This window comes from Silene latifolia, chromosome 10 (genome assembly GCF_048544455.1).
Source record: "Silene latifolia isolate original U9 population chromosome 10, ASM4854445v1, whole genome shotgun sequence".
NCBI lineage: Eukaryota > Viridiplantae > Streptophyta > Magnoliopsida > Caryophyllales > Caryophyllaceae > Silene > Silene latifolia.
Window position 1 is genome coordinate 165356024 of NC_133535.1, and position 19307 is coordinate 165375330.

The window sequence follows — 19307 nt, forward strand, 5'->3', positions numbered from 1 at the left end:
AGAATTTTGTGGGGTTAGGTGATTAAAATAAGTATAAAACTTTATTAAAAAAATGGAGGGGGGGGGGGGGAGTTATATGAATAGATGAAAAAAGAAAGGGGGAGAGTTATTATGAATAGGAGGGAGTATGTTTGAGGACAACAGCAACAACGTAATTCCTAACTTTCTGGTAAAATACAGTCACTAGTTAGGTAGAAGAGTAGAAAGCATCAAACAAATTAAATAGAAGAAAATAATATGCAATTCAGTTCAACATGGATTGAACATGAAATCTCCTGAAAAATGAATGATTGCCTAGCAACTACGGAGTAGTTATCATCATCAACTGTCAACCCATCCATTATTAAACTATCTAATGTAAACTATCTAAGGTTGTTCTTGGTCAGAATCAGCATGAGTAATAGCCCGCAATTCAACAGTGAAATCCAAGAAGTAGAACAAGACAACTAAAGTAAGACAGCTGCAAAACATAGGTATTGGACCAAAGATCCAAAGAAACAAAGGGAAAGAGAAGTAGAAGGCGCGCAATCCAAGGGACCAAAAGTAGCCGCCTTTGTTAACAATACGAGTAACATAGTCAGGAGTCAAGTAAGGGGAAGCAATGTTCTTGAAGGGGACGTTGATGAGGATGCTAGCGTGGCTGTAATACCTAATTGACTGAAGATTTAACAAAAAAGCCAATAGAAAGCAAAGGAGGATGCAGAAAAACTTAATGGAGAAACCCATAGCACTTGCATCTCCTAATACAAGTCCGAATACACGGCCGTTGCCCTGGCTAGTCATCAGAACAGCTATAACTGAGCTCAGTGTAATGCCAGTTGATGCCAATAGGGTGGATGCCATTATGTTGTTCCTCAATGTTTGTACTGCTAGAATTCCATTCTTTGTGTCCTAAATTATACATACATACATACATACACAACAAATTGAATTACTGGTAGCAGATGTAAATTTGCACAGAACAACCTCCAGATGTTTGAAATCAGAGGCTGACCAAATGTATATTATACGTACTATTTATGATGTATGTATTATCAAGTGACCAGGTTGGTTGTTCACATTCTAATTTAATTTAGAATTTTATCATAAAATCGTCAATTTTGCTGTGCACGAAAATAAGTGAGACAGTCGAGTAGAGCATTGCATGGATAATATAGTTAGTGTATACGAGTAATAATATGCGATTATTTTGGGAAGCTCCTGTATGTTGTGAATCAGATGGAAATTAATTAATAATCTGAGATGACATGCAAATAAGGCATGAGAGATTGACAGAAATTAATTATAATAAAAAAATAAAATAAAATAAAAAAGAATAGGATAGGATAGGATAGGATAGAACCTCCATCATAGCTTGAACCCAGAAACGACGATTGATAGCATGGATACCAACGACGGTTTTGGTGGGTTGTTTAACGATCTTAAGAAGAAGCCATAAATGATAGGAACCCATTATTAATAATCCAAGGGGTACCAACGTATAATCCAATATTTCCTCTTTCATTTTCTGAAGTTGATGGATCCCTAATTATTATTATTATGAGAAATATATATATATAGGTAATCAGAAAAGAGTGTGTGTAGAATGAATGGGATGAAAAAAGAATGACGCAAAACAGAGTTTAAATAAATAGGGGGGAGGATATTCGATATGAGTTGTTGTCTTGCTGAATGCTGATGATGCAATCACTTGAATCCCACCAAACTCCCCCATAAACCTCTACGCCGCTACCTTTTTCCACTCCTTTTATTTTTATTATTAATTATTAATTATACTACTCGTATTTGATTAATAAGGATCTTTATTCAATAATATAATCTTCTGATTTTGTCATGAGTCGAGTGAGCGAGTTCAGGCTAAACCTAATTATATACGAAGAATTACTTGTGTAATTAAATTAAAGATGGTGAAAGTTGAGAGACAAAAAGTACAAAGCGTCTTGCTTGTGACGACGCTAATCCTCATTCTGGTCAAGACCTCTCACAAAAAAGAGAGGACAAGGGGACTTCCCCCCCCCCACGCTGTCTTCCCCACTCACCTCTCATGGGTATTTTGTGAGAGAAAATGACGTCGTCTTCAATGAGATTTTGCCCAAAAAGTAAACCTTTCATTTCAATGGTTCACAAATGTGAATACAAAAACACTTTAAAAAGTAGAATAAAAAACATCATAAATAAATGGGCACAAGCGTGGATAACATGAGTGAGTGCTCCAACCTTAAAATGGGGGCTGTTGGAAGATGAAATGGGCCTGCCAATCTTGACTCTTGAGTCCCAAACAATGTTGTTTTAGTAACACCCATCACATAGATATTCCTTCTTTATATATCCATTCTTCATAGTTTATACTTTACTTTATATATACTACATTACCCAACTAGGAATTCTGTCCGACTCTCTGTAATGTAGCTCCTCCAATTCGACTTTGAGGGTATCCTAACTTAAGCTAATGTGTGTGCCACAACTCAATTCAAACTCATTTACTATAATTGTCTCCAATTCAAACTCAATTATTCATACTCACTCCATAACTGTTAATAGAGTGAGTGTATCTGTAAACTGTTTTAAAATCTACTCCCTCCATATACTTACTTCTTTTCCCTTATATACATACATACTACTCCGTAAGATTTACTAATACATATGCATGTGTCACGACTACCGATTACCACCCCTACATATCGTGATATACAAGGGACTCCAATTGGAACATGTATGTATTAGGACTACAAAGAACAACCGATAACCACATGCATGCCCACTGCAAACTCAAAACAGAGAAGCTAGTGTTCCTTTGTCTTCACATTAGGAAATAAATCACAAGTTGGGCACTCAAACTTGCTACACAATCAATCAGGCTACCATCATTCAAAAGTCACAGCAGACTGTAAAACATCCTAACATTTAAAGACCACCTGCTGAGCTTTAAACGTCAAGCGACATTGTACAAAGTTGAAGAAACAAGAGAAGAAGATTAATACGTCTACCCATGAACAAAGTCATCGCTTATGTGGATTCGAAGCAACACATGCAACTCGGGAATTAGTCGACATTTGTAAACCATGACTGAAATCATCTTCAATGAAACAAAGAAATTTAACATACAAAGCTACCAAAAATATCAGAGTCACCAATGTTTAAAATCAGTATCTTTAATGTTCTAAAACCTTAATCTTTTCAAGATACTTGTGCATTTCCTGATTTAACTTATCTGTGAGAGGAACTCCCTTTAAAAGCTGCTCAAATTTGGCTTCCTCACAGCTGATGGCAGCCTTTCTACAAGCCTTAATACTCCCTGAAACAAAATTATAAACATCATTTCAGCAAACGCAGACTTGGTTCATCAAGTAAACACAGACTTGGTTGATCAGCTAGAGTTGGTTGGTTGAAAAATAAAGTAACAATGAATCCTAACTACTAAAGTAGGTATTAGTGATAATAAAAAGTGATTAAGAAAATGTGATGGAACTCACCGGTCAAGTCAAGTAAATTAAATGAAGCAGGGAGATTTAGAATGGTTGACACCATTGTAATTGCTGACCAGACATTCTGGTAATCCTGCCTTGAAGTTCTAATGATGCAGAGTTTAGTTCTGGGGTTCAGGTACTTAACTAGAAAAGATATAATGCAAATGTAATCAGAAGAAAAAGATAGACACAGACATGCATGTATCTACCTTGTGTAGATAACATGAATGGGATAATGGAAAGAGATGATATGATAGGATATGATTAGGTGCTGACCCTGGAAAGAAGCAAGTGAAGAAGCGAGACCACACTCCCCAAAGTTAAGAAGAATGCTGTGTTTAATAGCTGTGGCCAAATTGGATTGGAGGTCATCAAGAGGAGCGGCTTTATCAATAGACACCTCGAACAGCATATACCTATTTTTAAATCCCACCATGGTGTGTCTGTGTGTCACAGTTTCAGCAAGCAAGCTGCCAACAAGAATAAAAACTCAGATTCAATACTAAAAAATAGAGCAAGTTAGAATGAGTACTCCGTATCGAGGGCATAGTAAATAGTGAAGTGATGAGAATTCAAAGAAAGAGTAATGAAGATACATTAGTTAGTTAGTTAGGGGTAAATGGGTAATGCAGGAATGAATCAATCAAACCAGTTGGAAATCCTTAATCTTTATTCCTAAAATAATCGGAATATGCAGTGAATACAATTACAATTACAATTGAAGGCAGCTTCAGATTGTGAATACAATTACAATTGCAGGCAGCTTGAGATTGTGAATACAATTACAATTACAATTAGAATTGCAGGCAGGTAGAAATAATAATGAAATTAAATTGGGGGATTCCAACAAAGACGACATAGATAATAAACTCAGCCGCTCACCTCTTGTTCTAACTCTGCTTAATGCCCGCCGGAACCCTACCCACTTCGATTTCTTTATTACGGATTTTATTTCCCCTTCACGCTTCAAATATCATCCTATTCATGCCCAATCTTTTTGCTCTTCCCTTTCATACTTGTCTTACGCCTCATAATTACAATTTCTATTTACTTAAATTGAAACAACAAGCTTGTTACGAGTTAAATAAAACCCACATCAAAGGATATAAATAAGTCATTTGTAATTTTTTATGCTTTTTACTTTTTATTTTATTCACTCACGTGATAATATTTAACCCGTTATAAGGTGAGCCCGGTTGATAAAAAAAATATCACGAGAGATCTATCTTAATAACTACACTTAATTTTGTCATGAGTAGGGGGCGTAGGCCCATGATTTTCATTAGTGATCCCAAAATCAAACAAAAAATGATGAAACGTTATTAACAAAACATGTACCCGACCCTCGAGTTGAATGAAACGGCTACATTCATAAATTAAAATCACAAAATGTTTATTTTAAACGGGTTAAGTAGTTTAAATAAAACAAAAGCAGAACACATAAGAAAAAATAACAGATTTGTCTTATATGTAAATGTAGAATGATATTTGACCCGTTTTAATATAAAGAGGGATATGTCGGTTTTAAAAGAAAGACGAATTGAATTAAAATTGCGGGAAGAAATCTTCAAAAAAAAAAAAAAAAAAAAAAAAAAAAAAAAAGGTGAGTGGGTCCGATGAATATATTAGAGGACGTGTGAAGATGGTAATGGTTAATAACAAAAGTGATAAAATAAAATAAAACACGTGACAGTAAATGCAGCTCCGTCTCACTCGCCAACATCTCCGTCACACTCTCTCTCTCTCTGTAAATGTATGTACGTATGGAGAAATCTGCAATATTAAATTACTAATTATTTTATTAAAGCACTGACATTTCCTTTTTGTTTATTACTTGCACTTATTCATCAAGGATATATATGTAATTTTAGATATGAGGAGAGAAAAGGCAGGGGAAAGAGACAAAAGTGGGGGAATTTGTTAGACATTTGGAGGAAATTTAAGATGAATTTAACATGATTTGACAATAACACCCCTTATCCTCTTCCTACTCATTATAAATATTCCAACTTTCCTTATTTATCTCATTTTTTCGAATATAACAAACACTGTTTTAGAGAGAGAAAGAGAGAGTTATAGAGAGAGAGTTTTGTTTTTGTTGTTTTAATTTTAATTTAAATTTTGCAGGTTGTTGGGAGTGGTTGTGTTATTAGGTCAACCTCTGTGTAATTCAGCTAAACCAAGTATGCTCCTTTCCTTGCTTTTCTTGCATTTTCCTTGTTCATTTTATTTTCATTTTTGATACTCACAAGGTAAACAAATGATTGCTCCATGAATCTTGTTGTTAAGTAGATCTGATGATTGATTATTATGCTTCTGCATTTGATTTGTTTCCAATTAGTTGATGAAGGATTATGCATCTATCAATGCCTATATGATGAATATATATGATTGTTATACCCTTAATACCAGAGATTTGGCTTACAGAACGCCTCGTATATGTGTATCTAGATATGCCTACTAATAGCACCGGAAATCATTTCTTTTAGGGCTACCAAACATGTTTTGATGTAAATGAAGAGGATGTCATACTTAACTCTCCCTGTCTAACTATAGCTTAGATAGCTTCAGAGTCGAGGACTTGGCATATTTGTTAGTGTATAACCACCTCTACGATTTGGTCATCCAAATATAACAACATTGGTTGATCTAGTCAGCCGCCTACTGCCTAGTAATGAGGCTTAAACACTCATTTGTTAATCTTTGATTAATTACACCCCTCACAAAGAATATAACGACCTTGGTTGATCTAGTCAGCCTACTGCCTAGTATATAAAACCTAAACAAATGATTGGGACAGAGAGACTCGATCACATCACATCAGTTTAAAGTGATTAACCAGCAATACAAGGTTTTTGAAAGGAAGACTCGTCCTGAAAGTTCTTTTGGCTTGGATATACTATATGTTTCTGCTTGAGCATTCCTCCATCGAGCATCAATGTGTAAAAACCTACATTGACATTGCTGCTTTCTTCTCTTCGGCTTCTGCAGACTTTCAATGGACGCACAGAACATGGCTCTCATGACGGCCTCTTCAAATGTTATTTTCATGTCTAGTATTCTTGGCCAGGATGGACCAAACCCTGGTCACAAGTGTGATTGGAAATGTGAGAACGAGCATGTTTGCGGAAACATGTACCGCTGCAGGCTAACTGGCCTGACTCACATATGTGACAAAAACTGCAACCAGAGAATTCTGTATGATAATCACAGCTCTTTCTGCAGAGTCAGTGGACAGGTCTTCCCCCTCACACCAGTGGAAGAGCAAGCTGTTAGAGGTGTGCGTAGGAAGCTCGAACCTGAGGCTTGCCCCAATGAAGGCTGCTCTTTCAAGCGTCGCCGTAGTTCAGCTATACATCCTTCTCCTTTTGAGAGATCATTTTCTGCTGTCAACCCTATCTGCAGTCCAGCTGGAGATGGCATGGACTTGAACTAGATCACTAGATAGATTCTGTTTCTCTAACCTTTTAGTGCTTATGACTTCTACATTTGGTGAACTATGTGAGACTTTCTTGTTGCGGAACCTAATGCGCCCCTTATGTGTGGCTGAAGACTCTTATTATTTCTAAATTAGTGGATATGTAGAAGAATTAAGACTTCATCTACTTGAGTATTTCTATATTGCCTTGCTGGTCATAAGCAGTAGTTTCGGTTGAGATTATTTGGTAGAAGGCATACCTTGTTAAAGTGTCGATTATTGATAATAATGTAGATTGCTCTTTTTGTCTGATGTCTGGATGTTGGCAGGAATATCTCTCTAGTCTGTAAAGCAATTTTATGCTATGGATACTATGTCCTCTTGTTGCAGTGTGTGGAACCTTCTCTTCAGATTAGTGGAGGATATCTCCTCCTTCCTCCTTCCTTGGGGGAGTAAAAAAGGGAAAATGAGAAACGGAGAGAGAGTGAGCAAACTATATTGGGATGATTGTGTTCCTGATTCATGACTGTTGAAAGTTTTAGTTCATCTCTTCAAATCTATTCTATTATTGTTACTATATTTGACATTTGACTTGTACTATTCTTTGGTGCTAATTTTTGCAGGTTTAAACTACTTTCCTATCTGAGAGTTCGCTTCTGCTTATTGTTGCTACTGTACAGCTTACTAAACTCGTTTTGAGTTGTGACTGAAATGCTGCACAGACTAATTTATCTTCATTGTTTTGACAGGAATCCAGAAAAGCAGTCAACTATGGTGTTGCATAAAGGTGTCCTAAGTAGTGCGAAAAGATTTCTGAAGCTGACGACTTGATACGTTATTGATATCCCTGCCTCTGCTATTAGTAAGATGAATGTATCTGAGGCCTGAGCAGCTTGTATCCTGTTCTAGAATCTAAACTGATTGAAACTGCCGTGTTTGAGAGCCAAAAGACTTTTGGTTGTTGACTCCCTTTCTCGACGCAGGCGAACCCACCGACAGATTGGCAAAAGCAGCGGCCGCGAAAAAAGTCCTAGAAATGGTGGTTCATTCTATTGTAGTGTAGTTCGGTCCTCGTCACCTACAACTATTTCTAGTTTTTGTCAAACCTTTTAGTGCAAGTAATCCTCAGGTTGTGAACTTGTCATGTAAAATGGTGGTTCATTAATTTATGTCACATTGACATGTTTTATTGACACATGGTTTGTGTCCCAGAAATTTATTGTGTTCGAGTCCACTGGTTCAATATTTATGCAACTTTTATTTGCTTGGCTTAAGAGCTGGTTTAGGAGAAAAGCTTGGCTTTACGGTTATTTTCCTAGACGTGGATCCAAGCAAGAAGTGAATGAAAACTTATGATGTTATCTGCTAGAAAAGGAAAGCACTCCCAAGGGCCGGCTAGCGGCAACTGTTTGTTTGAAAAGGATAAAAGTGAATGGGGAATATACTTTGGAGTACTGAGGACGTCTTCGTCTATGTCTTCCTCTATGTCACTATGTTTTAAGACTTGAGATTATGGAATCTGGTTGTACATCAAGTCTCACGTTCAAATTCTGCATATGGACTAGCCTTATTATAAAATCAAGCTAATGTTTAGAGTTGTATATTAGGTCTCACATTTGAGTTCCGCTTATCGGCTTATGGACTAGCCTCATTATGTATGTATCAAGCTACAGTATTCAGAGTTGTGATGCTGTTACTGCCTTATTGCTAACTGAAATGGTCTGATTCCGCCACCATAAATTAGCTTTCCTAATCCTGCCTATTCGGAGTTGGGCACTGTGCAAAATGGCAAGATTGGCTTCCCTGTTTGTATCCGAGTCACGTTTTTACATTGCCATCATTGAGCAGCCAAACCACAAACAATTTATAGAAAGGGAAGCCTTTTTAATTGAGCATCCAAAATAAAAATAAAAATATCACAAAGCCAAAACAAAGACAAGCTAGGCAGTAACTGTAGCAGAGCAACGCACGGCTAGGTACAGTATTTGACTATTTGGTTTCATTAAGCTATAGCTATATACTCCGTGTTGAGAACTGGTATGGGCGCTTACAGATTATATCTCTCAATTCTTGTGAAGGATAGAGAATCGAAGATAAACATAACATAATTGACATCCATTATATCCATCACTCAAGTGGACAGCAGAATGACTAAATCAAATCAACACGCTGTCTTAATGTACTGACTTAACAACTAATTATCTCATCGGTTACACTCGATAATATCGACTACAATTACTGGGTTTGCCTCCACCTATTATGTTTCAAATGACCTCCTGCACTTCTATACTCTGTGTTAGTATCATGTTCAATCTATGATATCAGAAATTAAACAATGGAGCGGAAAAGATAAATATCCTACTGTCTTCGTTGAATCAAGTAAATTTTCGTTAGGTCTGGCTTCTGGGTAGGTGCATACTGGGGCATTCTATTAGATAAGTGGAAAAATCACCGCTCATATTCTACTTCTTCGCCTTGCTTTTCTTAGTTGCCTGAGGTTTCCTTTTCTTTGGCAGCTGCTTGCCTCCTCCAGTTTTTCCTTTCTTTTGTGTTCCACCCTTCATTTTGTATCACTTTAATAAGATTGATGACATGCTAATATACAATGTATAACTACTAATAAGAGGTCAACGCATACCGCTTTTTTCTCCTGTTTTCCTTTAGGTTTTTTGCCAGTCTGCTCCTCAGCCCCTTCATTCTGATCAGCTTTAACATCTTTGGGCACTTTATCAGTTTCATCCTCGGAGTCAAAGGAGAATCCCTCCAAAGTTCCTATTCAAATATGCAATACAGAGAAAAGGAGATCAGCAACACTTACATTTTGCCGAATAAAAGAGAGTGAGTTGAATTCAAAGGAGGCCTAACCTTCAACCATGGTCTCAGCATCATAAACATTTGACTGCGCTTTCAGCTGAACAAAATCATTCATGATGGCCTCTATCTGTTCAAGGTACACAGTGAACTACTTCAACAACCCATGATCACAGGAAGTCCATCGGTATTTTGACCAAAATGCAATAGTTAACATTTCTATTGTTGATAAATGGTGAAGCTACCATACCTTAGCTTCTGACTGACCAACGCTAACCTGAAGGAGAAAAGTTCAAACTCACAAAAATCAACCTTCTTGCAATGGAAACATTTTATTTATGTAGTAGATAAATAAATCTCAGCTTTATGTTTCCGTTTGACAGTAATCACAATTGCATGACTTATGTCACTACGATAATGATACATATCAGAATAAAGATGCTAGATGAAGAGACCACGTACCACACAGAAAGTCCTTGATGGAACTATCGTAGTTCTGTATATGGTTCCTGAAATTAGAGACAGAAAGCGAGGAAAAATGAGTAGAAATGAAACATCAGAAGCACGGATTGTCCAGAAGATCAGCTATCATGGAATAATAGCACAATCTTTTACATAACAAACCTTTTAAGTCTAAAAACATTTCAGGTTCTCCAGAAGAAGTATCTGGAATAATTACCCTCCCGACAGCACCCATGTCACCACTCAAATCAATTGATTCACCTTCACACTCAACAAGGACCTGCAAAAACATGTACTGCTTATGAAAAGATTGCGTCAAAGGTAAGCACATGTATGACATGGTCTTTTGCCTCCACGTGTTGAATCCTTCTCAAGAAAAAGATGAGGGGGGATTGAGCCTAGTATTACATTGACATGGGTTGTCCGAGATACAGCAGAGAATTGAAACGACAGTAAACAATGGCTTTCACTGACCTACCTTACAGCGAGAAACTTTCTCAGGGAGTAGCAGCGCCAATGTAGATGAGCTAACCTGCAATTAGCATCACATCAACTTGCAAACTCTAACAATGTGGATAGTATAGAAATAAAACAATACCCACGCGAGATTCAATATGCTTCTCAGGTAATCCTTCCTCAACAGCATCAACATCACCTACTTCCCCTATTGACAATCGACGTGGTAAGATACCAGAATGATCAACAATAACAATTCAGAGGGGAAAAGTATACTAAAATCTCTTCCTTGTGACACTGAGGAACATGGGTGGCTGCCTAATTTTTCACAACATTTTCATGCTTCAATAAAATGGAGTAATATATACCTAAAACTTCATTATCTTCCATTTTAAAAGGCTCTTTTGCTTGATTATTGTCTGCAGATTCAACATCTTGAACCTCCAGCCTTTTCAGCGGAGATTTTCTCTTCTTGACCACTTTGGACGTAGAAGCCTCATTAACCTTTTGCTCTTCTTCTTTCATTAATTCTGATTATTTAGGAGTAGGTGATATTTCATCAGCTTTTTATTCTCTACACACAATATCTAGATAAGTAAGACTTAAGGAGTTTAAACAAAGATGAAAATTGTTAACAGATTGGTCTGGTGTCTTTAAAAGCACAGCTAGTTTTGAAGAAAATTGCACCTTCTACTTTCACAGGACTGCTTATTTTCTTCTTCCTCTTAGGTTTAACCTGGTCCAGTTTCAGCTGCTTTTTAGGGGGTTTTTCCTTTTCGGTTATCTTGGATGCTGCCACGTCTTCATCATGTATACCTTCCTCTCCTATGGCAGTATCAGTGTCAGACTCAGAATCTGATGACAGCGCCCAAACTGAATGATCCTGTGCCTGTCAAATCAAGAACGGAAATGGTGATCACTGTCATAGTCCTCAAAGTTAACGCTAACTTTAAGCTAAAAGACTGTGTGGCAAAACGCGGCAGGCGCCTTGATCTTTCTTTGTCTCGAACCCCCAGGCTTTTTCATAGGAACTGCTGTTAGACACATGAGGGAAGTCCGAAACTAATTCTAGAACTTAAGGATACAGATAGCAGGCTTGATGTGAGGTTACCGGAGTTCCGGTTGGCTTATCCAAAGATTCTTCGCACTTAAGATCATCGTCAACTTTAGTCCCTGTACGGTATGAGTGAGTGTAAGTGTGTAAGAACGAAAATGAAATAAAGAAAGAAAGCATGGGTTGGGGGATAGAGGAAAAAGAAATGAGTGGAAATGAAAGATGATGAGGCTTAATAATTGTATAAGTATGATTTCATAAGTGTTTCAGGTTTAAAGATACTAAAAGACAAACCTGGCTGATTGTGTTTTTGAGTTTTCCTCCTTTTGGAAGGTTTGTCCTGGTCGATTTTCAGTCGTTTTTTGTTGGATGGCTTAACAGTAGAAGTGGTTTCATCTCCTGTAGGATTTGGATTTGGATTTGGAATTGTATCCGCAGAAGCGTCAGAGTCAGATGATAAGGTTGTAACAGCAAGAGTAGGAGCCTGTTTGACAAGAATGCATTCAGAAACAACAATAAAGAAAGATGGATGCTTGAAATAGGGTTAGCAAAGCAGGAAGTGAGTATGTATGCCTAATCTTAAATGCTAAATTAAAGAGAGGAATTGCAGTGTGCAATCGAATCGACAGCCAAATGTATAAGCTAAGCTACATTCGATTCAATTCAATTCAATCAAGTATGTATGTATGTATGTATGTAGATTGAGCAGCAGCAGCATTAACAACAAACATGGAACCAGAAAAACACAAAAAAAATAAAACAAACTGCAGAGAGTAAGCAATATGAGCAAATACAGAAGATTGAATTAATTAATTAATTAATTAAATAGAAATGAAGAAAAGAAAAGAGACCTGAAAAGAACGCAACCAATCGGGAGACTCTTCTCTATCACCCATGATGATCAAGATTATAATCAATCAAAACAACCTAGGGTTTCATACTCATACATACACATACTCATACATACATCAATTTGTGTAAACTAACACACAAATCCTATTACGGACTACTCAGTCAGATACATACATCAATGTCGCCCAATTATTCAACTACACTACTGCCGCACTGCCGCTTATTACCACTACTTGGCTACCAAGTACCAACCCAGGATTATTTAGCTTTTCCAACCACTTTTGGTTTTGGCCCACCCCAACCCACATTTCGGCCTGTTCAAAAACGGTTCCATTCAGCCCCATTCACCGATTCGCTTATTTCTCGGTTTCATTTAACCAAACTCTAAAAGCCTAAACCTAAACCGCACCGTTTCTAACGCTTATAATAAACGCTTCAGTTAAAACCGATAATCATTCTAAATAAGTAATTTATTTTCAATTCCCAATTACTTTTCCAAGTAATTTTTTTTTTTTGTAGAAAGCCATAAAGGCCTTAAATTATATTACTAGCATCAGAAAGGGCTACAATACCAAACTCATTTGGCAAATCCGACGTCCAAAACCGACTACCATTAAACCATGGCATAGCATGTGCTAACGTATGTGCTAACTTATTGAAATTCCTACTAATATGCTTAAAAACAATCGACTCAAAATTTAAACTAAGCTGTCTAATCTCCTCATAAATCGTAAACAATTCACTTCTACCACTTCTATTCCTATTCAAATCATCAACCACGATCAGACAGTCGCTTTCAATGACAACCTTTCTTGACTGCATCCTGATTGCTTCACGCAGTCCCAACAATATCGCTTCAGCCTCCGCCATATCTACTGCACACCCCGAACCACGTTGCAACACCACAGCCCACTCAACCTCACCCGCCGAATTCCGACTAACCGCTCCCAAACCCACACCAACTCCTTCCACGACCCCTGCATCCGTATTAATTTTAGACACACCACTCCCTGGCGGTTCCCAGCTCCCCAGCCGGCTCCCTTCCACAATACTCGATACCTTATCATCCTGCACCGACTCCATCTCCCATACAATACCCCAAATTCTCCTCATAATTCCATCCACATCCCACCTTTCCTCCTCAAAAATCAACCTATTTCTCCTCTCCCATAACACCCAACAAGTGACAAGGAACAACACCCTCTTCTTCTCCCCCAACTCCCTCAACGTCGCCTCCACCCAATCTCTTACCACGGCAACACCCCGCCACTCCCCCGTACCAACTCCCACCTCCTCCCAAATCTCCTCACCCCAGCCACACCCGCGGATAGCATGGAGACAAGTCTCGCGCTCACTATGGCAGCGAGGGCACGCAACATCTACACTACCCAGACGACGAGCAATGTTCACCTTCGTTGGGATCGCTTCATGGCATAATTGCCACATAAAAACCTTAATCCGCGGGAGAACGGGTACCTTCCAAATCGTCTTCCATAACCACCCTTCATTAGCAAAATCGGACTGCTCGACCTCCGACGCCCCATCCTCAACTAGTAGCCTATATCCCGTTTTCACAGAGTACTCACCATCCCGTGTATGATCCCATACCCAACTATCCACATCACCAATACCACCAAGCCGAATACTTCGAATTCTCTCAGCTTCAAAAGGCAAAAACAACTCCGAAATCTTCGCTTCATCCCACCTATGCTCACCATCGACAAACAATTCTGCAACCCTCATATCGATACTCGCACCAACCCGTGGGGAAATAACACACCTTGACTTCGACCCCGGTACCCATGGGTCCGTCCAGACCCGGACATCAACCCCCGACCCCACACGCCGCCGAACCCCAAGCCCCATAACCTCCTTAGCTCCAAGGATACTCCTCCACGTATAACTCGGATTAAAACCAATTTCAGCATCCATAAACGAACAATTAGGAAAATACTTACTTTTCAACACCCGTCCCATTAAACTTCCATCTTCACAAAGTAATCTCCAAGCCTGTTTAGCTAATAAAGCCCTATTAAACTCCTCAAAATCTCGAAATCCGAGCCCTCCCCTGGCCTTGGACCGACATAAAATATTCCAGGCAACCCACGACATCTTCCGTCTACCATTATCCGAACCCCACCAAAATTTCGACACCATAGATCTTAATTCATCACAAAAATTGGTCGGTAGTCTAAAAACACTCATTGCATAAGTAGGAATAGATTGGGCAACGACCTTTATCGAATTTCCCTACCGCTTCGGCTAAATAGCATACCTCGCCACCCTTGTAACTTATTATTCAGCTTATCACGCACCACCCTTGCAAGAACTTGCTTCGAACTACCTATCACCGTAGGCAAACCCAAATACCTGTCATGCTCAGCAACAACACGCACTCCAAGGACAGCTTCAACAGCCAGCCGTCTGCGCACCTCAGTGCCCCTGCTAAAAGACACAGTTGTCTTCTCCTTACTCACTAATTGACCCGATGCCATCTCATACATATGAAGAATCTTCATTACACACTCCGCTTCCCTCACATTAGCCTTGACAAATATAATACTATCGTCTGCAAAAAACAGATGCGAAACCACCGGTGCCTGGGGAGCAACCCGAATCCCATGGATACTCCCTCTCTCACACTCCCGTCGTAATAAGCTCGAGAGAACCTCAGCACAAAGAATAAACAAGTATGGCGAGATAGGATCACCTTGACGAAGCCCTCGACCTGGAACCACCTCACGCGACGGTACCCCATTAACCAACACTCCATATGTAACAGAACGGACACAGCGCATCACGTTATCAACCCAACAAACATCGAAACCCATGGCTAGGAGAACCTTATGCAAAAACACCCACTCCACACGATCATACGCCTTGGCCATATCAAGTTTTAGAGCTAAATGCCCCCCATTAGACCTTGAGTTCTTCATATAATGAAAAAGCTCAAAAGCAACCAGAATATTATCAGAGATCAAACGCCCAGGAGTAAAAGCACTTTGATTTTCCGACACAAGCATACCAAGAAATAGCTTAAGTCTATTAGCTAAAACTTTAGAAATAAGCTTATATAAAACATTACACAAGCTAATCGGTCGATAGTCCGCAAGTTTATCCGGCGCCTTTTTCTTAGGAATTAAAACAATATGAGTACGATTTATCGAACAAGGAAACTCACCACCATTCAGAACACCCAACACCATTCTTGTAACAGAAGGGCCAACAATATGCCAATAAGTTTGATAGAAGAATGCATTCATCCCATCCGGTCCCGGGGCCTTTAAAGGGTGCATCTGACTTAAGGCCTCGACCACCTCCTCCGCCCTATAAGCTGCCCTAAAATGCTCATTCATCGCAGGTGTCACTCTACCCCGTACCCCATCGAACAAACTTTCAGCCTGCTCCGGCCTAGCCGACTCAAAAAGCTCCGTAAGAAAACCCTCAGCCTCCACCGTGATAGCCTCCCTGCCTACACAAAGAGTACCGTTCTTTCCCACAACTCGATGGATAGTATTCTTCTTCTTTCTCTGCCGAGCCTTCCGATGAAAGTACTTAGTGTTCCGATCCCCATCTCTAAGCCAAAGAGCCCTCGACCGCTGTCTCCAAAACACCTCTTCCTGCCGCAGCAAAGTATTAATCTCCCCCATCAATCTTTTCCTCTCTTTAACATTCCCAACAGACCTCTCATTCTCATTTAACCAAGCCAACCTCTTCCTTCTACGGGCCAAATCCCTCAAAATCTTACCAATACTCACTCCCTTCCATTTTTTCAATTCAACCGCACATCGAGAAATGGTCTCCAAAACATCCCCGTCATCAACCTCCCACACGCGCCTAATAGTATCTTCACACCCCTCCTCCCCCACCCAAATCTGCTCAAAACGAAACTGCTTCCCCGTCTCCCCCCCACCAACAGGACGCCCATCGAATTTAACCATAATAGGCGCATGATCAGACCACTCCCTACTCAAATGAAGGAGTTTTGCATAGGGAAATTGTTCACTCCAAGCCTCCGTCTTCATAGCTCTATCCAGCCGACACTGTCTATTATCCACCCCACTTTGCCCATTATCCCAAGTAAATCCGTAACCCTCATAAGATAAATCGCACAACCCACAGACATCCACAGCCTCCCTAAAATTATTCATCTGCCATTGTGCCCTCGACCCTCCCAACATCTCGTTAGCAAACAAAATCTCATTAAAATCGCCTATACACAACCACGACGAATGATCCTCCTCAGCTAGAATCCTAAGAAGATCCCAAGATAAGTATCTGTCCTGCACCAACGGCCACCCATAAAACCCAGTCAACCGCCACACCTCAGCACCCTCCCCGATATCAAAATCCATATAATGCGTCGACGCCGACCTAAGACTCACCCTAAACTCCTTCCTCCATAGAAAAGCAAGCCCGCCAGACCTTCCAACACTATCAACTTCCATACTACAATAACCCTCCAGACTAGATGTAATCCTTCTCATCTCGCTACTACTCAGCTTCGTCTCACACAGAAAGACTAAAGCCGGGGCCTCTCTTCGAATAAGATTTCAAGTCCGCCCTCTTGCATCGGGGTTGCCCAGCCCCCTGCAGTTAAGGCTCAAGCAATTCATTGGGCCCGGCGGGGTTGATAAGAATCAACCTCCGCCTCAGATACAAACATAGTCACATCCCTGTGAATCGCTGCCTTCTTCACCATTCCTTCACAAGATCCCGCCTCTTCCTCCCTTAACCTTTTTTGATTCAAGTTAACAGTACCATTAGTCACCTCTCCATCATCACCTACGGACCCAATAACCACGTCCCTCGGCCGCCTCACCCATTTCTTTCCACCCATCAACACCGACCCAGAACCAGCCATCCCTTCCCCTTCAACCACCTCAACATCAACTAAAATCTTCTCCCCTCCAGTCCTACTCTCCACACCCTGCCCCGCCACTTCTCCACCTTCACCAATCCCTAACATTAACACATCTGGCCTCTGCTCCATCAAAGCAGCCAACCTTCCCTCCTCATCACCCCCACGCTCCTGCCCCTCCCTACAATTCAGCCCCTCACCCATATCTGAGCCAATACTCACCACCACCGCACATCCCTTTCCCGACCTAGCATCAAGTTCCTCACCCGCCACAACTAACGCATCACCCACTAAAGGCCTACTCATCTTGTCCCCCTCAACGACCTCCACAGACCTCCACCTTAGCTGCTCCTTCAAACCCAGAGGACCGTCCTTAACAGGAGCATCAACCTCCGCGTCCAGCACACTCCTCACTCCCACAGTACCATTTACCCCATATTTCCTACCTTTACTTGTCAATGCAATTCGCTGTAACTTTTCTATCATCTCCTTCTCAGAACGAAGGTATTCCTCCTCAAACTCCGGTCTCAAATCTCGGCTCGTCTTCCTCCCCTCCGCAACACCCGCTCTACCAGCCCGTCGAGGTGAAGCCCGTAGTCCCTCACCATACAATAAATCATCTTCTCCATAGGGACCCTTCTCACAATCTTTCTCACCATGACCCAGGACGCCACAACCATAGCAAAACATCGGCAGCCTCTCGTATTTTACTTTGAACTCCATCGCTTTACCACTAGGCATACGAACCTTCGTCGAAGCAAGGAGCGGCTTCCGAATATCATGAAGAATACGTATACGAACCGCTTGCTCCATCTCCGGAAAAGGAGCATCATCACGCATCACAAACCTACCCAATTGCTCCCCAAGTCGGCATAAATTTTCCTCATTCGTACGCCCTTTAATTGGAAGATCATAAATTCGAGCCCATATAGGGAGATAAAACAAAGGTGTTTCCATCAAGGACTTATCCCCACTAGGCTCATTAAAACACCAAGCAAATTTATCAAAGTGCCATGGTTGTCCCTCAAGAACCCGAACTTTATCACACTCCTCCTCAAAGCGGAAAACAAAAGTCCTCTCCCGAGCATCAAGCAAGTTCCCTAACACCTTCCCTTTCGGATTCCATAGCCGGAGCATGGTATCTATGGCAGCCCGGCAATTAACCGATTTGGATGCCCAAATCTTACCCACAATAATTTTCTCCGTCTGAACCTCCTGCGTGTCTCCACCATCAACATCCCATACAAACGCATCTACCGCCTTCTCCGGACAACTCCCCAGCACCCCCTTACCCTTGCTACATTCACCACGATCCAAAGAACCCCTCGTTGGCATTACGAACAAGAGCAGAAACCGAAATCGAAACCAAACCCAAACGACAAACCTAGATAAACCCTAAAACCCTAACGAAACCCAAAAAAACGTAACGAAACACCAGAACCCTAGCGAAGAAAGCAAGTCAGTCAAACCTTAATACGCCGTGAGAAACAAAGGCCTTGAACAAAGAAGGAAAGAAAGATCACGAGCCTTGAGCAAGAAGGAAGAGCAGAGAAACCCTAGGACGAAGCTTTCATAGAGAAAGACAACAGCATTGGACAATAATAGTTTGTAAGTAAAACTATTTTAAAGTTACATAACTTGTAAATTTATCATTAATATAGTTTTTTATGACATATCTTAAAATTACGATAAAATAAAATATGAGACAAATTCACTACGCGCGCTATTAATATTTTACTTAAATCGATTGGTTAACTAATTGTTCATATATATTCTTTTGTTGTTAGTATTGTTACTTTTATTACATTCATTATTACTACTGATGCCCAATATCCTCCATGCTAGTACGAACCACAGGCAAAACACCTTTTCAACACTGATGGTAAGTAATCATAACTCAACTCCAACACGAACATTATATTGCTA

General features: G+C 40.2%; 4 protein-coding genes across 4 annotated transcripts; 1 reads left to right on the top strand and 3 right to left on the bottom strand.

Moving 5' to 3' along the window:
• Window positions 1–202: 202 nt before the first annotated feature.
• Window positions 203–1605, bottom strand: LOC141606899 (uncharacterized). The gene is made up of 2 exons (XM_074426260.1): window positions 1343–1605; window positions 203–891 (listed from the first exon to the last, which is right to left on the bottom strand). Exons 1-2 carry the CDS (start codon window positions 1502–1504, stop codon window positions 367–369), a joined length of 687 nt encoding a protein of 228 aa, XP_074282361.1. The 5' UTR covers window positions 1505–1605; the 3' UTR covers window positions 203–366.
• Window positions 1606–3035: 1430 nt separating this feature from the next.
• On the bottom strand, window positions 3036–4490 carry LOC141606900 (putative ribonuclease P/MRP protein subunit POP5). Its single transcript, XM_074426262.1, has 4 exons — window positions 4350–4490; window positions 3744–3937; window positions 3474–3611; window positions 3036–3295 (listed from the first exon to the last, which is right to left on the bottom strand). The coding sequence occupies exons 2-4, from the start codon at window positions 3901–3903 to the stop codon at window positions 3153–3155; spliced, it is 441 nt and encodes a 146-aa protein (XP_074282363.1). The 5' UTR covers window positions 3904–3937; window positions 4350–4490; the 3' UTR covers window positions 3036–3152.
• Window positions 4491–5532: 1042 nt separating this feature from the next.
• On the top strand, window positions 5533–8100 carry LOC141606902 (uncharacterized). Its single transcript, XM_074426264.1, has 2 exons — window positions 5533–5650; window positions 6459–8100. Exon 2 carries the CDS (start codon window positions 6466–6468, stop codon window positions 6901–6903), a length of 438 nt encoding a protein of 145 aa, XP_074282365.1. The 5' UTR covers window positions 5533–5650; window positions 6459–6465; the 3' UTR covers window positions 6904–8100.
• An 865-nt stretch (window positions 8101–8965) lies between these two features.
• On the bottom strand, window positions 8966–12858 carry LOC141606901 (uncharacterized). Its single transcript, XM_074426263.1, has 13 exons — window positions 12520–12858; window positions 11963–12152; window positions 11726–11787; window positions 11302–11503; window positions 10983–11144; window positions 10761–10822; window positions 10637–10690; window positions 10321–10438; window positions 10159–10205; window positions 9947–9973; window positions 9751–9826; window positions 9524–9657; window positions 8966–9443 (listed from the first exon to the last, which is right to left on the bottom strand). Exons 1-13 carry the CDS (start codon window positions 12562–12564, stop codon window positions 9348–9350), a joined length of 1275 nt encoding a protein of 424 aa, XP_074282364.1. The 5' UTR covers window positions 12565–12858; the 3' UTR covers window positions 8966–9347.
• Between the last annotated feature and the right edge of the window lie 6449 nt (window positions 12859–19307).

What these genes read in the sequence shown, in the direction of transcription:
- LOC141606902 (XM_074426264.1), top strand. Translation starts at nt 6,466, where the DNA reads ATGGACGCACAGAACATGGCTCTCATGACGGCCTCTTCAAATGTTATT.
- LOC141606899 (XM_074426260.1), bottom strand. Translation starts at nt 1,504, where the DNA reads ATGAAAGAGGAAATATTGGATTATACGTTGGTACCCCTTGGATTATTA. An exon ending in GGGTTCAAGCTATGATGGAG is followed by an intron (nt 892 to 1,342) that starts GTTCTATCCTAT and finishes TGTATAATTTAG; the next exon opens with GACACAAAGAATGGAATTCT.
- LOC141606900 (XM_074426262.1), bottom strand. Translation starts at nt 3,903, where the DNA reads ATGGTGGGATTTAAAAATAGGTATATGCTGTTCGAGGTGTCTATTGAT. An exon ending in TTCACTTGCTTCTTTCCAGG is followed by an intron (nt 3,612 to 3,743) that starts GTCAGCACCTAA and finishes TATCTTTTCTAG; the next exon opens with TTAAGTACCTGAACCCCAGA. An exon ending in TAATTTACTTGACTTGACCG is followed by an intron (nt 3,296 to 3,473) that starts GTGAGTTCCATC and finishes ATTTTGTTTCAG; the next exon opens with GGAGTATTAAGGCTTGTAGA.
- LOC141606901 (XM_074426263.1), bottom strand. Translation starts at nt 12,564, where the DNA reads ATGGGTGATAGAGAAGAGTCTCCCGATTGGTTGCGTTCTTTTCAG. An exon ending in ATTGGTTGCGTTCTTTTCAG is followed by an intron (nt 12,153 to 12,519) that starts GTCTCTTTTCTT and finishes CTTGTCAAACAG; the next exon opens with GCTCCTACTCTTGCTGTTAC. An exon ending in GAAAACAGGAGAAAAAAGCG is followed by an intron (nt 9,444 to 9,523) that starts GTATGCGTTGAC and finishes TACAAAATGAAG; the next exon opens with GGTGGAACACAAAAGAAAGG.